The sequence below is a fragment of the Hyperoodon ampullatus genome (genome assembly GCF_949752795.1).
Source record: "Hyperoodon ampullatus genome assembly, chromosome: 2".
Lineage (NCBI taxonomy): Eukaryota > Metazoa > Chordata > Mammalia > Artiodactyla > Ziphiidae > Hyperoodon > Hyperoodon ampullatus.
Window position 1 is genome coordinate 109517102 of NC_136915.1, and position 21060 is coordinate 109538161.

A 21060-nucleotide genomic window follows, 5' to 3' on the forward strand; every position below is an offset into this window, starting at 1 on the left:
ACAGGTTTCTTTTCATGAGGGAATAGATAAGTCTAACTGGAAACTGACCTGAGCCATGGGTTGGGTCCTAAGGGCTCAAAAGTAAGCAAAGTACTCTACTCAGCGTAGTCTTGGACCAGATCTGGGCTATCGGATCAGAAGGCCTCCCATTGAGGGAGAGCTAAGAGTCAAGCCGGGGACTCTAAATACCAGTACCAAATCTGAAGGATTAGAAGTGGATTTTTTAAATGGGAAACAGAGCCAAGAGTCAAGATTCAAGGAAAGGTAATTAGAAAGGAGCAAATAGGAAGGGTATAAACTGATTGCTGCAAATAGTCTTTGACTGTCCCCATACCAGTTTTTGTGGGCTTACAGTTACTTGAGTATCTCAGATTTGCTTAGAAGTACAGGGACAGGTCAGTCAGAAGTTGAGTAGATATGAAGTAAAAAGAGTGTGACTGCAAGGGCAGAAAATGAAACATTGTGCCTATAAGAAAAGCGACAACAGAGATCCCAGATGGATGTTTTAAACTTATGCCAGGTTGACTGAGATACATATGAAATTGTGTATTTTTACTTGATAATTAATTTGTATCCTGAACTTTCTCCATATTATAGTAGAACTTAGTGGAACATTTAAACAAATATTCTAAATAGTCTATATTTAGTCACTGCTGTGTGGAAATGTTACCACAAAAGGAAAAAGAGGTAAGGAAAATTTTATAACTGCAGGGTTTAAATCTGTACAAGAGAAATTTATTTCCTTTTGATCCTGTAAGGACGATGGTAGTGAAATGTTCACCTAAAAAGCAACAATAAGAATCCTACCCAGAGAACTTTCTACTTGAAAGCTAGCTGGGAGGTTCCCCATTTCATCATAGTCCCTCTTTAGTGTGAAAAAAAGAGTTCTTAGTCATTAGACCTGGTTGTTGTGAAGTACTAAAAAGACAATGTATGTAAATGAATCTTGTAAGTTGCAGAGTACTATACAGATGTTAGTTGTTTGTTATGTCCTCAGAATCCAGTGCCCTCCAAGGCTCCAATGCTCTTACTAGTCTTTCAGCCCAACTCATTTCGTTCTCTGATTTCCATATTCCTATTAATAGCATCTCTTTCAGTGTCTCAAACTAATTCCAAAATTTAGTTTTTAAGACCTTTTACAATTGATCCCTCAGTAACCAGATGAACTTCTCTTCACTTAGTGTCCCCTGTCCCCCATTACACTGATTTTCAGTTTTTGGTTTTTGCATGCATATGTTTCTGTTATAATACCACGTATGTGTTCCTGAAAAAGCCTCACATTCTGCAAAATCATGCACTAAAAATAAACAAAGGTTATGAGAAAATAGGGTTATAAGCAGATCACTTAAAATTTATATAACTAAAAAAGAGAAAGAAAAATCTATATAACTTTGTAATCAGAGCCCTGATAAAATAATAATCCTAATTAAAATGCTAGCACAGTTAAATTTCGCTGGCATTTGCACCTAGAGATGCACTCAGACCATCCTTTGTGGTTACTCCTGGGGCTCATGTTTTATTCTTCGACATATAAGGTCTCAAAAATATTTGCTTCTCATAGAGACTTGTGTCATCAAAATTAAAAATACAATATGGGGATATCAGTCAGTTTGGGGGTGTTGTTTTGTTTTGCTTTTTAACACAGAAATATCTTTGCATCCTTTTCATTTGCACTTGCCCTTTCCCCACATAGCTTAACATTGTGGAAAGCACAGCAGTTCTTAAAGCTGCAAAACCAGTTACTTCTAAAAAAAAACACTTCTGTAGGATTTTCATCTTTTTTCCTTAACATATCGGTAAAGCTTCCTCTTTAAAGAGGAAACTTGTGCCTGATCTTTTCTAAATATTAACTTGCTGAAAAATTTACATGTAAACCAATATGCCTTCTGTGTTATTCCCATAGTTACCAATCTCATAGAGCTAAGTGCATTAAGAAACATACTTTATAGCAGAATGGAACATACTTGTTTTATCCCCCTTTACCCCATTATCTGTGAACTCACTGAGGCCAGAAACTGTCTCCAACTCATCTCTGTGTCCCCTCCAGTGCCTGGCATAGTGCCTTTTGCTTAGAGAGTGATCAAAAAGTATTTGTTGGCTCTAATTAATTTGTTCTGCTGCATAATAAATATAAATCTATAGTATAGGGAAGTCCCTTAATGTGAGGACTGATACAACCTAAACATGATTTTGTCTAGCTTCCTTTGCTGTCAGTACCTGCCCTCTTAAGATCTTATGTATTCAGTTTAGAGATTATATGCTGTTACATATTCATATCTCTGTAAGCCATGTTGAGACATATTGTTATATATGATGCTTCTTGGAGATTAAGCCCAGTCCTCCTATGTAAAATTCTACCAAATTGTCTCCATTTCACTGGTCGGTCACTGACACTAAGAAAAGGCAGTAGAGTTTTACAAGTCAACTGGTCAGTTCTCTTCTGTGCTGTATTGATTGAAGTGGTAGAAATAGTGGTGGAAATAGTATGTGTTCCTTATTTCAGTGAGGAAATTGCAACCTTTCCTACATGAGACCCTGGACCATCTCAATCAAAGGAAAGAAAAGGGGAAATAACCATAGTTAAATTCATATTTGTCTTAAAGCAATTACAATGAGAATTTATGTCCTTATTTAATTCTTATCTTAGGCAAAAGGCATTTGATTTTCTGTAGTTGAAACAGTTGCTAAACCTATGACTTGTACATTGCCATAGTAGTGATCTTAGTCATATGTATTTTAGTCAGATGTATCACTACCATTCAATAATTATTAGAACTAAGATATTATACATCACCCAAGTGAAGGGAGGATAAATATTAGTTCTCTCTTTTTTCAGAATGTAAAGAGGGTCCTGCAGAACCCCAAAGTGACAGAGTTTGATGCTGCGCGCCTGGTGATGCTTTATGCTCTGCATTATGAGCGACACAGCAGTAATAGCCTACCAGGATTAATGATGGACCTTAGGAATAAAGGTGTTTCTGAGAAGTATCGAAAGGTAACCAGATTTATATATTAATCCCATCAAACAGGAACCAAACTCTAGTATTATAGCCTTAACTCTGACAAATGATGTCATACTGTTTTTATTCACAGAAATGTATAATTCTGTCCTCTCATGTTTTCATTTCCTTAATAAAGTTATTTTCTTCCTGTTCCACAAGCAATAAGAGGTTGTTTATCTATTTTTTTTTTTAAAGCTTGTGTCTACAGTTGTTGAATATGGTGGTAAACGGATCAGAGGAAGTGACCTCTTCAGCCCCAAAGATGCTGTGGCTATTACCAAACAGTTCCTCAAAGGATTGAAGGTATGATATCTCTATGCTTTCCTAAATAAGAAACAGTTGAAGCCCCTGAAGCTTAGAGTGAATGAATATGATCTTCAAAGTAACTTCAGGATTGCTGCTGATCTAGTACTATGTCAGTTAAATGAAATTAAAGCAGACATCCTCTTGAAAGCTTTTTCTTTAAATACTTTCTGTATTGGAACAGCATCATCATTGGCCCAAATAGCTGAGAAGGGAATAATGAGATATTTCCAGGAAATACCCAAGAGTAAAAAGGCAGACAGTTCTGTTAGTCATAGCTATTTTACTCCATTTGTTTAAGATTTGTTAGGTTGTTTTTTTTTCTCTGACGGAAATTAAAGATGAAGCAAACAATTGTAGATCTTTTAAAAATACTAACCTATTTTCTTAAAATGGTCAAAAATTAGTTTTAATCTGCTAGCCTTTCTTATGTTTCCTGAAATGTTTCCATTTTCCTGAGTGTTTCTAGTCTCCTTTGCTACATAGTCCTTTTATTTGCTCTACATATCATATAATATTTCCACAAAAGGAAGGTTGTCAGTGAAGAGATAATAAAGGATTTAAGCAACTGCATTTAAATATTCCTTTATAATAGCTAACCTTAAATTACAGAGTTTTTTCATAAGATTAGAACATTTCTAATTGATGAAAATAATTAACTATAAAATTCTCCTAAAATTCCTGCTTGACTCTTGTCCCATGAAATCTCTATTGAGTGCATGTCCTTTTCTGATATGAGTATCATTAACTGTTATATTGCAAGTTCCAAAAAAAATGACATAAGAACCATTTCCCCCTGTCTTAGGGAGTAGAAAATGTATATACTCAGCATCAGCCTTTCTTACATGAGACCCTGGACCATCTCATCAAAGGAAAGCTCAAGGAAAACCTGTATCCTTATCTAGGCCCCAGCACACTCAGAGACAGGTAAGATAACAAAGATATTAATAATAAAAACCAGAGACACTAAGAAAATAGGAAATTTAGGGTAATGTAAGAGACTACAACAAAGGTTATATCATTCTAATCTTCCTTCCCCAGTTGTTTCAGTTCTAAGATTGTTTTGGTTTTACATGTGTCAAAGTTAGATTTAAATTCCCCTACTAAGCCTGAAACATTGTTTCTTTTGGAATAAAGAAACAGATGTTTTGGAGAGCCCCAAATACTGTGTCCTGTCGTTTAGTATCAGACCAGTTTACTTATGCCATTTAAGGTTCAGTTCCATGGTATCTAGCATTTGGAGTTTCAAACATTAAGGCTGAAAATAGATTTGCTGCTTGATTGCCATCCAGAGCAGGTTGTTACTATTTTTGGTGAGGACTGGACTTTGCCAAATGTGGCCAGTATATAAACTGAGACCTAATTGACAAAGGCCTTTTGTCACACAGGAGAAAAGGATGGCTTTCTTTTTGGGTATTAACTAAAGGAAACAATTTATTGTCATTTTAATCCAGTGGTTTGTTAGTTTTAATAAAAACAAAAGTTGTCCAGAACAACTTACATAGGCCAACCTGAAATTTTAAATGTACACAAATTCTACCTAGTTATAAATTATATTCTTGTGTATTTTTTGTTGGGACCACATATTATAAAGAGCCTAATATATGTAGCTGAGTCCTATTGGGTAGATTAATGTAAGAATTGTTACTGTTGGTATAATTCTTATATTATTTTAGCTAATCATAATCTAAGGCCTTGGAATAATAGTGTTTTATAAATGTAATGAATTTCTGAAAGGAGAAAAATATTTGAGGTACATAAATAACTCTTGTATGATAAAATATATTTTTTCACGTTTTTCCTTTAAAAAAAAAAAAAACTCTGTAATTTGGTAACAGAACAGAAAGAAAGAAAAAAAAAAGAAATCTTTTTAAAGATCCAAGGTTGAGAAGCAGAACATCTGGGGTTAAATTCAGAGAGTATACTCATTTGGCATCAAAATTTAGAAATGTCAGCTAAGTGGTAAGAATGAAAACCAGCCCAAAGCTATTCACCTATCTGAAAGGCTTTTTGAAAAACAGTATAACTCTATTAAATAGCCTTCTAATTAACATGATAAAAGTAAAAATATTAATTTTCTTATGAATTTCATATAAGAATTATTGAATAAGAAATTAGCCACTTATTGCTAAAGGGACATAATAGACCACCAGAAGAATATTGTGGATGATTAGTTCATGACAGCAAACCTTTCTAATTTGGGGAATTCGTTTCCAAACAAAGTTCAAAATGAGGCTCTTCCAACAAAACACACATTTATCAGTTGTCAGCATCTGTTGGCATTTGTCACTATTACCTAAATATATATATAGTTAATAATTCAGTTACTTCATCCTTTTATATAACAAATATTTGAATGCCTTCAATATGTCAAGAACTGCTGGGGAAATAGAAGTGACAGGAAAGACAAGGTACCTGCCCTCAAGGAACTTACATGAAGGAGACAGACAGTAAACTAGTAAACAAATAAAGAATATAATTTGAATGAGATAAGTGCTATTGAGGAAATAAATAGGGTAATAAGCTACAAAGTAACTTTGTAGAGGTGGGGAGGGCTACTTTAGATGGAGAGAACCTCTCTGAAGAAGTCATATTTAAGATGAGCTTTGAATTACAAGAAAGAACCAATCTCATAATGATTAGGAGGAAAAACATCACAAACAGAGGGAACACCAGAACAAAGTCCTTGAAGAAAGACAACTTGGCAAGTTCATGGAACAGAAAGAAGTCCAGTGTGGTTGGAGCATAACAAGTAAGAAAATAAGAAGTTGAGAAGATAAGTAGGGCTGGATCACATAGGGTCTTATAGGTGCTGGTAAAGAGGTTTTTTAAATGTTTAAATGTCATAGGAACCCACCGAAGAGCTTTAATCATTCAAGTGACATAAACTGAATTATGTATTAAGAGATCACCTTGTGGGGAGAATGGATTATTGAAGACAAAGTTAGAAGCAGAAAGACTACTTAGGAGGTGGCTGCAATAGTCCAGGTAAGAAATGAAAGTGCTTTGGATAAGGAACCTAGGAGAGAAGGTAGAATCAATAGACTTAATGGAGTAGAGTAATGGGACAAGGGTAAGGGAGAAACCAAGAATAACTCTCAGGTTTTGGGGGGAAATGAAGAGTTTTATTGTTAAATTGCAGATGCCTGGTAGATAATCAAATGGAAATGTTCGATGCTAAATTGGGAGTCAACAAGATTTTGGTGATTTAAAGCCGTGGGACTAGACTAGATCACTTAGGGGAAAAGAAGAGGATGCAGGACTAAGCACTGAATAGAGGATTGGAGTCAGCAAGGGAGACTGAAGAAGAGACAGAAAGATAGGAGGAAAACCAGAAAAACTTGGTGTCATAAATATCAAGGAGTGAGTGGTTACCTGAGACCAGTCTTCTGAGACATTAAAAAGGTGAGGACAGTGAAAAATCCATCAGACTATTCCCCAGGTTCAATGAGTTTGGAAGCCAAATTAGAGAGGGTTACAAGAGATAAGACAAAATGGAGATAACAAACAGTATGTAACATTTTTTAAGAAGTTTTGCTTGAAACGGTCAGAGAATGGGATTGTAGCTAGAAGAGATTGTAAGCTCGGGGGAATGAGAGATTCTAGAGCATACTTATAACCTGATGAGAATTATCCTAAAGAAGGAGAAATAGGTAATGCAGAAGAGAAAGGGCAAGAGTTGCAGAAGTGAAGTCTTTAGGAGATCTAGAACACAAGCAGAGAAGATTTTGATAGGAGCAGAGGTACTTCTTTCACTGTAACAGCTTTTTTTGTTGTTAATTTATTTATTTTTGGCTGCATTGGGTCTTCACTACTGCACGTGGGCTTTCTCTAGTTGCGGCGAGCAGGGGCTACTCTTTGTTGCGGTGCACGGGCTTCTCAATTGCGGTGGCTTCTCTTGTTGCTGAGCACAGGCTCTAGGCGCACGGGCTTCAGTAGTTGTGGCATATGGGCTCAGTAGTTGTAGCTGATGGGCTCTAGAGCATAGGCTCGGTAGTTGTGGCGCACAGGCTTAGTTGTTCCGCAGCATGTGGGATCTTCCTGGACCAGGGTTCGAACCCACGTCCCCTGCATTGGCAGGCGGATGCTTAACCACTGGGCCACCAGGGAAGTCCCCACTGTAACAGCTTTGATGTTGAGAACATGGGAGCCATCTTGTTTGATTACTTCTGTTTTCTCAGTAAAATATGATGTCAAGTTATCAGGTAAAGTACAGGATAAAAAGAGAAAACATTGTGAAATTGTTATCTTGTAGGCTTGTAATCAGATTTACTAGGGAAATGTAGTAGGACTTCTAGGCATGACTGAGTGCCCACTGGAGTTCTGTGGTCATTAATTTAAAATACAGCCCAAGAACCTAGCTGTGTGGTTTTCTCTAGCAACTTTTAGCTGCACTAGATTATATGAGGAGAAGGCTGATAGCTGGGTCCAACCAGGATTTTAGGAAACAAAAAAAGAAGGAGGGTATTGGATAGTGAAAAAAATATTGTTGAATGAATTGGAGGTATTGATGAGGTCAAAGAAATATTACAGTAGAGCCATTAGCATAAGTGAATTAAAAGTTGAGGGGGTGGTTATTAGAGAAAGAGGTCTTCAAGATTTCATATTGTGGATACTTGTAATGCAAAAGTTTATGTTATAATCATGGATGTTGGTGGCTATGAGGGATGAAAGAACGAATCAGTGTGGGTGAGGAGACCAGGATGTGAGATGAGTAATCCACATTGGTGTTAAAGTCACTGAAAATCTTGAAAGGAGCAGGAATGAAAAGGAGGACAGTAAACCAGAGCTGAAGTCTTCAGGGAATAAGAAAGTGACCAGGAAAGGAGGTCAGGAGAAAACAGTACAACTATATCATAAGCTTCTAAGATAGTGGAAATTTTGAAGAAGGCAGAGAAATGGTTATGAAACCATAGTAGGGGGCACAGAGGATACCTATGCCACCTCCTGGCCCTGTTTAACAGAAAGAAGACCACAGAGGACTTGAAAAGACCTACTAAACAATTCACTTCTTAGTTTGCCATGTAGATATACGGGCACAAGTACACAAAGACATGTACACAAGGATATTTACCAAAACATTATTTGTAATGGTAAAAAAACAGAAAAAAGCTAAATATTTGTCAATAGAGAACTGGTTACCTAGATTACAATACATTACTGTGCATTCTTCTTTAGAAATGGCATAACTCTTCATGGGATAATATCAAAACTCTCTAAGATATATTTGATAGAAAATTAAGATGCTATAATATCCCTTTTGTGTAAAAAAAAAAGCTTTATATAAGCATAAACGTGATTGTGTACATATGTGTATATAAATGTGCTTGGCTATACATATATATAATATATATGTGCAAGTATGTATATGTTTATGTATACAGTAAATATTTCTGAAATAAGAAATTGTTCATAATGGTTACCTCTGGATACTGAGACAGTGGTTAGTTGTATACATATCTATCCTTCCCACTAGGTATTGTATTAAGTATTGTAATCTTGAAGTAAGAACTATGTTTTATTAATATTTGGGTTTTTCACAATATTTAACACAGTGCTTTACATATAGATGTTCAATAGATATTGTCAGATTTCTTATGTAGGCATCTGTAGTAGTTGATATGACAAGATTTACAGTTGGGAAATATAAACTAGAGAGTAAATTTGGTTGATGTTACCAGACAATTTTGACTTTTGCAGTTTGCCTGTACAGTATTTTGGCTCTGTATTCACTTAGACCCACCCTCAGCTCTAGGCACCATCTTCACACTGGGTTATCACATTTAAAAGAGTCATTGATTTTAGTCATCTTTATGGTTAACTTAAGTCTCATCATGATAGAACTTCTTGGTTTTGTTGTTATTGTCATATTAGAAGATATCAAAGGAGATCTGGCAAGAACACAACTCTGCAAAACCAGGAACAGTTGTAGGGATGTTTTAGCCCTTAGCTTTAAGTTAGTGGTTAACCTGTTTAGCAGTATAGCTATATCCACAAATTGGGTTTGCTCTTTCTCGGAAGATGGGACTCCCACATATCCTATTTATCAGGCTAGATTTTTTTTTTCTCCAGAATTGCTTCTTAACCCTGATAAAAACAAGCAACTTAAACATTTGGTGAGAAAAGGGAGCTATCTGGTCATGCATTCCAGAATTAGTCAATTCAAAAAGGAAGTACTCTTTCACATTTATACAAATTTAGTAGAATCCTGTTGTTTTTGTTTCTATGAAAGCAGCAGTCCTTTCTCATTGGCCTCTTTTTCCTATAGTCAATGCTCATATGATCTTTACTACCTGTAAGTACTAGATTCAAAAATTTGAATTTTAGCCATAAGTGTAACAGTCCACAAAGTAGATAAAATACTGCCTCTTAAAAGTTTGTTTTTCTGCTTAACTGAATGATTAACGATTAAAGTAATGATTTCCAGAAACACTATGTGTGAAAATTTTTTTATTTTTCTAATACAATAAGATATAAATTGGTTAGGTTCTCAAGGTGTCCTTGTATGTATGTGTGTATATATATATATATATATATATATATATACACACACAGCATGAACAGACTGCTGTTTTCTAATGTTTGCTATCTGCATTAATTAATGCTTTTGGTTGCTATGGAGAATTACAGAGCACAGGAAGATGTGTACAAAGAATTGAACTTGTGTATTCCACGTAGCTTCAACCATCATATAAAAATGATTTGCTGTATGTTTTACTGTTGGCCTCATCAGAACATCTACTTTTAAAATTCACCAGGGGAAGGAATTAAAAGGAAAAATGTCAGGGATTTTAAAAAAAATTTTTTTTCACCAATGTTCCTCCTTAAGCCAGCCTGACTAAGTAGTAGGAGGCTCAGGAAAACATTTATTAATGTTTTCATAACCAAATGTGACATAGTCATCTTTGTTAGGTATACAACTGAGTCAGGCTCTAAGAGCCTATCCCTACATGTAAGTTTTGTCATTACATTGATATAGCCTACACCCACAGTTACCACCCGTGGCATCTTCTTCCTTCTCCATCAGTACGAAAATACTCTGGCACCCTGAAATTATCAGACTAAAGAATAGTGTTCTCTGGCTATGTTAGAAACTTGCTTGAATTTATTCCTTCCCAGTTCTTGCCTTTTTTTTTCCATAAGAAAGATATATACTCTAGAGGCAGGTGATAGGCAGAGGGCAGCTATGGAAAAGCGACATCATTTTCCAGGGTGATCCTTATTACTCCACTCAGCTGCTTTTCTTTTTTTTTTTAAGATTTATTTTTTATTTATTTTATTTTATTTATTTTTGGCTGCGTTGGGTCTTAGTTGCGGCACGTGGGCTCTCTCGTTGAGGCTCACAAGCTCAGTAGTTGTGGTGCATGGGCTTAGTTGCCCTGTGGCATGTGGGGTCTTAGTTCCCTGACCAGGGGTCAAACCCGCGTCCCCTGCATTGGAAGGCGGATTCTTTACCACTGGACCAGCAGGGAAGTCCCTCAGCTGCTTTTTAAATTTACTTACCAGATCAAGAGCTCAAAACAAAAGTGTTACTGTCTAATTCTTCTCATCAGTCACTGTACCCCTGTAAGGGAGAAACCTGCTTCCTTTCTTCTTAATGGAGTATTCTGTGTAATTCATGAGTATTTACTCAAGATAAGCTGCATAATGGGTCTCAAGCTAGGTTTGTCCCTCAGCATCAAGAGCACTGCTTATGGAATGTTACTGTAAAAAATACTCATTTTCTGGCAAAAAAACTCATTTCAGTCTTGAGGATTTTATTGTTTCTGAATACTGTTACATCCTTTTTTTTTCCTCCTGTTTTCCACCTAGGCTGACCCTAGATAGTTACAACACAGGCCAAACTATTGGTAGAGTGTCCTCTGTCTCCTTGATGGCACATTCTTATAACACTGGAATTTTTTTTTCCAAAAAACTCATCCTTTAATGAATATTAAACCAGATGGGACTGCACTTCAGAAGCCATTATTATCTCAGATCATTGGTACCTCTAGAACCAATACAGTGGGAAGATTTAAATATATATATCCTTAGAAATTTAGTGTATATTCTTGAGGGTAATACTATGGTAAAAGTTACAGGGACTCATATCAGTTTTTAAAATTACAATCAATTGTAGTTTATTTGATCTCTTTCTTATGAAATACACCCCTAAAGATCCTGACAAGAACTGAACTTGAGTTTTAGATGTTCATATTCCCCTTCCCCTTCTGTAGAAATATTAGTAAGAATTGAAACAACGCATACTAAATGTAGAAAAAGACAAGAACCTGTATTTTGCCTGAATATTCAGTCCCCAAATAGAGTTTATCATACTTGGTAGAAAAATATTGCTATCACAATTATACAACTCATCCTAAGCAAATGACCTTTTTCAGCAAGAAAAAGCTGGCCAGTAACTGGAGGCAAATACTTGAAGGAAAAAACCTTGATAGTATAGAAAATTTTAGTCATTTGTGAACAGTGGTAATGCTTTCCTATAAGTTTATAAAGAACCTCTTTCCCTGCAGCCTAAAGCACCAGATTAATATTGGATTAATAATTTAGGCTTAAGGCTCATATCTCTTTTCTGTGCTACTAGAGGAAATCATACAAATTATAGATTAGGGCCACTACAAATTCACTGTTTCTCACTTCACTTGGGCCTTCAGGGATGCTCAGTCAAACTTAGTAGTTCTCTCTCTTTGTCTCATTCACTACATCAGTTTAGAATGTTTTCCATAATGTCTAAGTCACCTAACCCACACCAGTGTTTCCTACTTCACAGTGGAAAAAATTGAGTCTGTCAGACATTAGCTCCCTCAGTGTCTAGCCCCCATGTTTATAAACTTAGTTACATATATCTACCTAATCTCCTTCCTTCATTCTAAAGGAAATACATCCTCTTTTCCAATTCAGAATGAACCTCTCTGCCAACACTTGTTTTAGACTCCTACCATCATTGAAGGAAGCCTTTCTCTGTAATTACTTGCACTTTCTATAATTATTTGTAATTATTTGCACTTTCTCTCCTCTCTCTCTTTCTCTCCCCCTTCTTCTCCCTCTCCCTCCTTCCTTCTTCTGTATTTTCAGCTTGTCTTCCTCTAATTACTTTTCCACAGACTACACGCATACTCAAGTTTCCCCTGTTAAGTAATGTATTTAAAGCCCTTGAGCCTGGGTCCTCCTCTAACCTGTCTTCTCTTCAGTCAAGCTTCTTGGATAAAGTCGCTATCTTCACTTCTCACCTCTTCAATCCATGTACCCTGGCTTCTTGCTCCACTAAAATACACTGAAACTCTTCTTGCAAAATCACATTGCAGGAATGTGCACAGTGGTCTCTTTCAATCCTCACTTATTTACCTCACTACTGCATTTAACACTTAACCATTCTGTTCTTCTTCAAACTCACTTGTCCCTTGGCCTCTCCCTCTGGTTCTCCTCCTACCTTTCTGACAGTTTCCTTCTCAATTGCCTTTGCTAGCTACTCTTCTTGCCTATCCTGTAGATGTTAAAGAATCCTCCCAAACTCTGTCTTTTGGTTCTCTTCTCATTCTGCATGATCCCCCTAGGTAGAACTCATCTATTCCCACGGCTTCAGCTGCCACCTGTATTCAGGGACATTATCAGGTCTCAATGTCCAGATGTCTGGTGGACATCTCCATTGGGATGTTCCACAGGTATCTCAAAAACAGCATGTTTTTGTCTTCCTTTAAGTCAGTCAGTCTTGCTTTCTTTGTTCTCAAACTTAAACCACTATACCTAGTCACCAAAACCAGAATACTTAAAGTTATCACAGATTCTTCCTTTATCCTCATCCTTCACATTTAATCATTGACCAACTACTGAATGAAGAGTCTACATTTTTTGTGTCTTCTATATCCAGTCCTTCCCCACCACTTCTGGTATTTCTTTAGTTCCAACTTTTATCATATCTTCCCAAAAGTCTTACAGTAGACTTTTGTTCTCCAGGTTTTCCCACCAGCAACCCCCAATTCATTCTCACATAGCTGCCAAAATTATCCTTCAGAAAAGCAAGTTTGATCATGGTAACCTGTTAAAACTCTTCGGTGATCCCCCCATGGTCTATAAGATGCAAGATTCTCCCTCTCTTCCTCTCACTATATCTGCAGCCATAAAGGAAAAGTTAGAATGGCTCCAAAGTTTTGTCCTAAGCAAGTGAAAAGATAGGTTGGCCATCCACTAAGATGGGGAGAGCTATATGTGGAACAAGCCTGGGGGAAAGGATTAGGGATTTGGACATGCCGAATTCAGAAATAAACTAAACAGCCAAGTAGAAATGTCAAATAGACAGATGCTTAAGTCTAGCATTTAGGAGAGCAGTCTGGGCTGGAGATAGAGATTTGGGAGTCATCAGCAGATAAATGTATTTAAAAACCACAAAACTGGGTGAGATCATCTAGGGAAGTGCAGTTCAATAGAACTTTCTACAATGATGGAAATGTACTATATCCATCTATCTAATAAGGTAGCTACTAGCTACATGTGACTATTGAGCACTTGAAATATGGCTAGTTCCACTGAGGAACTGAATTTTTTATTTTATTTTAATTAATTTAAATTTAAATTTAAATAGCCATATGTGGCTACTAGCTACTACATTATACAGATATAGGGAGTAAGTGTAGATCAAGAAGAAAGGAGGGCCGGTGAATGGATTCTGGACACTCTACTATTAAGAGGCTCAGTGAGGGACTTCCCTGGTGGTCCAGTGGTAAAGAATCTGCCTTCCAATGCAGTGGACGTGGGTTTGATCCCTGGTCAGGGAACTAAGATCCCACACGCCACGGGGCAACTAAGCCCACGTGCCACAACTACTGAGCTCGCGCACCGCAAACTACAGATCCCATGCTCTGGAGCCCTCGCACCACAACTAGGGAGAGAAAACCCGCATGCCACAACTAGAGAGAATCCCATGCGCCGCAACTAGAGAGAAGCGTGCACACCACAACAAAGGGCCAGTGTGCCACAACGAAAGATCCTGTGTGCCGCAACTAAGACACCACGCAGCCGAAAAAAAAAAAAAAGAAAAGAAAAGAAATAAAGAGATCAGGGAGATGAGATGAGACCATCAAGAGACACTGAAAAATGTCAACTAATGAAGTAAGAAGAAAACCAAAAGAATGTGATGTCCTGGAAACCAAGTAAAGAAAGTATTGAGGAGGAGCAAGTGATCAACTTAGTTTAAAAGGACCAAAAGCCTTGATAATACACAGTACTGACAGGATGTGGAAAAATAGGCACTTTCCTGAATTGCTGGTAGAATGACATCTGTAGAACACCTTGGAGATACCTACCAAAATTTAAAATGCACAGTATGTCCACACAACTGCATATAAAATGCAGTTTATAGACTGTATATAAAATATATATTAAATATATACATACATATGCATGTATCTTATATGAATATGTAAATTTGTAAATATATGTATATACACATAGATAGTATCTCTGAGAGGATATTCATGAGATGAGTAATAGAGTTTGCCTCTAGAGAGAAACTGGGGTGCAAGAGGACTGAGGTGAGAAGGAAACTTACTTTTTTTTTTACAATATGCCCTTTTTTTATATTATACCATGTGCAAACATTTATCTAGTCAAAAACAGATATTTTACTTTATAATTTTTTTTTTTTTTTGGCTGTGCCGCGTGGCTTTCAAGATCTTAGTTCCGTGACCAGGGATGGAATCAGGGCCCCCTGCAGTGGAGGCACAGAGTCCCACCCACCAGACTGCCAGGGAATTCCCCAAAACAGTATATTTTAAAGTAACAAAAAATGATTGTAGAATATATAACACTATAGAACACTTAAAGCATCGTGATGCTAACGACATTGTTTGAGGTGGGTAGATTCAAATGAAGCTTACCTTGTCTTAAAATGTAGCATTTCAAAGGCATGATTTTAAGTCCCAAGTTCACATAGAAATGTCATAATTGACTCTGCTAAATCAGTTGCAAAATAACCACCCCTTCATTATTGAGAGCCTTTGTTGGGTATCTCTGCAATTCAGAGATTATCTGAACATTCTTATATTTATTTTTTTAAGTTTTTTTTATTGAAGTATAGTTGATTTTCAATGTTGTGTTGATTTCTGCTGTACAGCAAAGTGATTCAGTTATACAAATATATACATTCTTTTCCATTATGGTTTATCACAGGATACTGAACATAGTTCCTTGTGCACCTGGTTGTTTATCCATTCTATATGTAATAGTTTGCATCTACTAATCCCAACTTCCCAGTCCATCCCTCCCCCATCCCCCTTCCCCCCCTTGGCAACCACAAGTCTGTTCTCTGTGTCTGTGAGTCTGTTTCTATTTCACAGATAAGTTCATTCGTGTCATATTTTAGATTCCACATATAAGTGATATATGGTATTTGTCTTTCTCTTTCTGACTTCAATGATAGTGATAGTCTCTAGGTCTATCCATGTTGCTGCAAGTGGCATTAGTTCATTCATTTTTATGGCTGAATAGTATACCATTGTATATATGTACCACATCTTCTTTATCCATTCATCTGTCAGTGGACATTTAGGTTGTTTCCATGTCTTGGCTATTGTGAATAATGCTGCCGTGAACATAGCGGTGCATGTATCTTTTTGAATTATAGTTTTGTCTGGATATATGCCCAGGAATGGGGTTGCTGTATCATATGGCAACTCTATTTTTAGTTTTTTGAGGAACCTCCGTACTGTTTTCCATAGTGGCTGCACCAGAACATTTTTAAATAGCCACAACATCTGATTCTGTATTCATGAAGTCCCACAAGAACAAATACTCTCTCAGTTAGTGATTCCTTCAAGGTGTTTTATAAAGAGACAGAGAGACAAACAGAAAGGAAATGTAGGGTTGGTTGTTGGTTTTTTTCCCATGATTATACATAAGCATGTACATCCTTTGACTAAAGATATTTCTATTTAGTTTTGTGCTATAACCTCCAAAATGGTTGCTTCTGCTTGATGTCATTTTAAATAATGGCCAGTAAGTGATTTAACAAAATTATTTGCCTACTAAGATTAAGTAATTTTATCTTCTCTTGGTGGCATGAGAAAAGAAAAACAAGGCAGACTTTAACAGTTTTGAAAATAATGTGATCTCCTTCTTGTTCATATCTTCAGAAGGATCTAATGGGAGGACCACTCACTTTTGTTATAAAGCTATTTTGATAAAGATTGAAACACCGTAAAACTACACAGTGCAACCTAAATGAGTCTAGTGACTGAGCTGATGCGTCAGCATGTCCAGTATCAAAACTACACCCACGGGTTTTTTGTTTGTTTCCATGGTTTCTTTTTCTTGGTTTATCAAAGGATTGAGGAACAAAGATTTTAAGAAGAGGTGGATTTCTAGAAGCGTCATTAATTTATGTATCCCATTCTTTTTTTGCACTCAAAATACTAAATGTTTCTTGTTCCCGTGTTATGGGGACATCCAAATATACCAGTACTTTCCAAAATACTTTGAGATCCTTGGACAGAAGCCATTGTAATGACACTGTACTAAGTATTTGACGAAGGGCTTATATGTGAAAGGAGATGTGTAGTACAAGCATAAATTACTGCTATATTGATACCATATCACAGTGAAGTACTCTTCAGTCTCTTGAATATAAAAGAATATTCCTACATTTGGTTCCAGCAAACACTATTGTGCTATTCTGAAATCCACAGCACAGAAATTATGACATCCGCTCATAAACAGAAAGCAAATCACTATTCAGCATTTCCTGCTCTGTTTCCTGCCAATTTCAGATAATTAAAACTTTTTTTAAACCTTTTATTCTATTCTGCTTTAATTCTGCTTCCTTTACCAGAAAAGAAAGATTCAGAAATTAAAACTGTGTATATGATAGTAACAGCAAATTTTGCCTTTTTTCCCCCTTATCCTATGATATTAACTTCCTTCATTATTGTAGACCTCAGGATATCATTGTGTTTATAATTGGAGGAGCCACCTATGAAGAGGCTCTAACAGTTTATAACCTGAACCGTACCACTCCTGGAGTGAGGATTGTCTTGGGGGGAACCACTGTGCATAACACGAAAAGGTAAGGGAGAACATTCAGTCCTATAACTCTTTCCCCTTTCCCAGAGAGGAAGGCTTAAATTCCCTTTATGTAGGAAAAGTAAGGTCAGTGCTGACCAAACTGCTGTAGACCAAAATGCATCAGTTCATAGAATAATTTAGAGTTTGTGTGAGATGAAGGATGTATACTCTATTAAGTTCATAAATCACTTAATTCAGTCAAATACCTGGAGAGTAATGACCAACCTTCACTGTTAACAGTTTTGTTTCCTATGTTCAAGGAACAGACTGGCATTTTAAAGATACCCAAACATAATACTACTGAATTCTGTGAGTTTTTCTGTTTTGCTGATTAAGTACATTCATTCAGTAAATATTTAGTAAGAAGAATACAAAGATGAAGAAGATAAAAACCCTGCCTCAAGTAAGTCATTGTCTATTAGGAAAGATAGAACATAAAAAATAAGAAAATAAGTGCCTGGAGAGAGATGTAAAAGAGCCATGGATTCTCAGAGTGGCTAAGAGAAACTAGCAAATGTTTCATGGAGAAGATAGTGTATAACCTGAGCCTTGGATAAAAAATGGACATATGGAGGGAGAGTACATTCTAGGCGGATTTAACCACATGAACAAGTTACAGAAAGCTATAGGCAACATACATAGAAAAAGAACAGCAAGTAGTCAATTAGCTGGAATGTGTGTAATAAGTGAAAAGGTTGATTGAATGCCATAATTGTAGAAGGTCTTGAATTCCATGCTGAGGAATCTTTTTCTACTTTCTTGTGTAGAAAATGAGGAATCATTGAAAGTTTTAAGCAGTAAAATTACAAGAAGGTCATAGTATTTTAGGAAGATTAATTTGGAAACTAAGAGTAGGAAAGACAGAGGATGAGGAGGAAACTAGAGACCGATGGCATGATAATTGAATTTAATGATTGGGGACCCTGAGAGATCCATGCTGAGCCATGTATACATAGATAAACAGGGAGGCATTAGAGGTGTTTGTGTACTTTTTCACTTTGTATTATTATTTGCCTCATTGTACATTCTGTTTTATAACCTGCATTTTGTAGTCTGTGATAAAAACATAGTCTTAAATATATAATCATTCATTCATTAAACAAATATTAATTGAAAGGTAAGATTGGCTGGATTTGAATATTTCCCTCTTACTATTTTTGTGAATTTAGGCAGATTAGTTAACCTCTTTGTCAATTTCCAGAGCTCACTGGCCATTTATATATTTCTGTTTGTGAATTGCCAGTTCATATTCTTTGCAAGAATTATATCTGTATAATTAAGGATATTGATCATTTTCTAATATTATATATTTGCAAAATATATTTTCCTCTATTTGATATTTTTGTTTTATATTATTCAGTGTTTTGTTGTATAAAACTTTTCTTTTTTTACTTTTATGTAATCAAAGTTACCAGTGATTTCTGCCTTTGATGTCATGCTTAGAAAGTTCTTTCCCAGTCAAGATTATATAAATACTAACCTCTATTTTTTCCATTATTTTTAGGACTTGTATTTAAACTTCTATATTTATAATCTATCAAAATTTTATTTTGGTGTAAACTGTGCAGTAGTTTCCTTTTATAAATTTTACAGAAATATTACATGTACATAACTTCATTACATACAGAAAAGTATACAAATGATAAGCAATGAAATAGCACAAAGTGAATACATCTATGTAACCACCACACAGATCAAATAATAGAATGTTACCAGTATCTCTAGAAGCCTCCCTTATTCCTCATATCCCCTCCTTTGCACAACTCCACACAAAATAATAACTATTATGACTTCTGTTATTATAGATTAGTTTTACCTGTCCATAAAAGATAATTGTTGAATGAATGAAGAAACAGTGGTTAAAATTAATCTATTTCTGCCTTTCTCACAAACAGATCCTTAGAAGAATCTCTAATCACCTTCCTTCCAACTTACAAGCTATCATTGTCCAGCATATTGGTTCCACTTTGTTTTTATAATCCCCAAATGAATCATTATTATTTTCAATAGTCAATATTTGTTTAGATTTACCTACATATTTGCCTCTCCCCCCTCTTCATCCTGGCCCTTGTTTCTGATCCAGTATTCTTCTTACTAAAGAACCTCTTTTTAGTAGTCCTTTCAGGTTCTGGTCAACTTGACGTTTTTGTCTAAAAATATCTTAGTTTAGCTAAGTTTAGAATTTCAGGTTGATAGTTTTTTTCAGCACTTAGAAATCAGAAGACAGTAGAATACTGGTACTTCCCTGGCAGTCCAGTGGTTAAGACTCCGTGCTTCCACTGCAAGGGGGCGTGGGTTCGACCCTTGGGGAGCTAAGATCCCGAATGCCAGTACTGTGTGGCCCCGCCCCCCAAAAAAAGAAGACAAGGGAATACTATTTTCAATTGTTGCTTCTTAGTAGACTTCTTAACGAAATCTACTCTCGATACAATTGTTTTTCGTCTGTAGGCAATATTTTCTTCTCTGGCTCTTTTTTTTTTTTTTTTTTTTTTTGCGGTACGCGGGCCTCTCACTGCCGTGGCCTCTCCCGTTGCGGAGCACAGGCTCCGGACGCGCAGGCTCAGCAGGCATGGCTCACGGGTCTAGCCACTCCGCGGCATGTGGGATCTTCCCGGACCGGGGCACGAACCCATGTCTCCTGCATCAGCAGGCGGACTCCCAACCACTGTGCCACCAGGGAAGCCCTCTGGCTCTTTTTAAGATTATCTTTTTGTCTTCGGTGTTCTTGTTTCAGTATTATGTATCTAAATGTGGATTTATTTTTATTTATGTTACTTAGTATGAAAATACGTGTTTGGCATAATTTCTGGAAATTATTTCTTTGAATATTGCATTTTTTCCCCAATTATTCTGTTCTCTCCTTCTGGAACTCCTGGGAGCTATATGTTAGGCATTTATCTATTTTTCATGTCTCTTAACCTCTTATTTATATTATCCACCTGTTATCTCTCTGTGCTGCCTTCTGTGTAATTTTTTTCACATTACTATTTCAGTTCAGTAATTCTCTCTTCAGTTATGTATAATCTGTGTTTAATTTGTACATTCAGTTTTTAATTTCAAAGGTAATATTTTTATGCCTGTAATTTCTATTTGCTTCTTTTTCAAATTTGCCTGATTTTTCATTAATTTCTTCTCTTCTCATGTTTTCAAAGCCTTTTCAAATTTTTCTTTAACCACATTAATTCTATAATCTGAAGTACTTGGAGGTCTAATTCTGCTGTTGTGTCTGCTGACATTAGCTCCTGATGGCTCATTTCTGCATGTAATTTTGTATTACAAGTTATCTTAAAGAAGACTCACAGGACTCATGAGGAGCCTAAGTTGAAGATATATCTCTTCTGCATAGTCTGTCTTTCATTTAAGCCAGGTACCCAAAGAGTATTATCAGTTCAGAATTTTTTTTAATGTTAATTTCTGTACTGAAGGGTTCCTGAACCATGCAGAGCTTATACTGGTTTATTTTCAAGTTTCCTTGTGATCTTCCTGTGCAGATAGAAGATTTTTGTTTTTCTATTCTCTCTTTTCAGTGAGGGCCTCTACATTATGTGAGAGTCTTAATTCTAATTCCCTTTCTTACTGAGGCCTAAGCCCTGTCTCCTGACCCTCTGCGGCTGTTAAAATACAGTGCCCTTGTTTATGAACATTGGCATATTATGAACATTGGCATATACCTATTGGGTAGTCGCAAGCATTGGTTTATACT

General features: G+C 36.2%; 1 protein-coding gene across 1 annotated transcript in view; it reads left to right on the plus strand.

The window, feature by feature from the left end:
• Positions 1 to 21060, plus strand: part of VPS45 (vacuolar protein sorting 45 homolog) — a gene marked incomplete at its 3' end in the record, with an annotated part of 66237 nt that overhangs the window by 24870 nt on the left and 20307 nt on the right. The window contains exons 11-14 of the mRNA XM_079697792.1: positions 2837 to 2995; positions 3198 to 3305; positions 4111 to 4232; positions 17227 to 17358. Coding sequence (XP_079553918.1) covers positions 2837 to 2995; positions 3198 to 3305; positions 4111 to 4232; positions 17227 to 17358 — 521 coding nt within the window. The remainder of the gene's footprint in view (positions 1 to 2836; positions 2996 to 3197; positions 3306 to 4110; positions 4233 to 17226; positions 17359 to 21060) is intronic.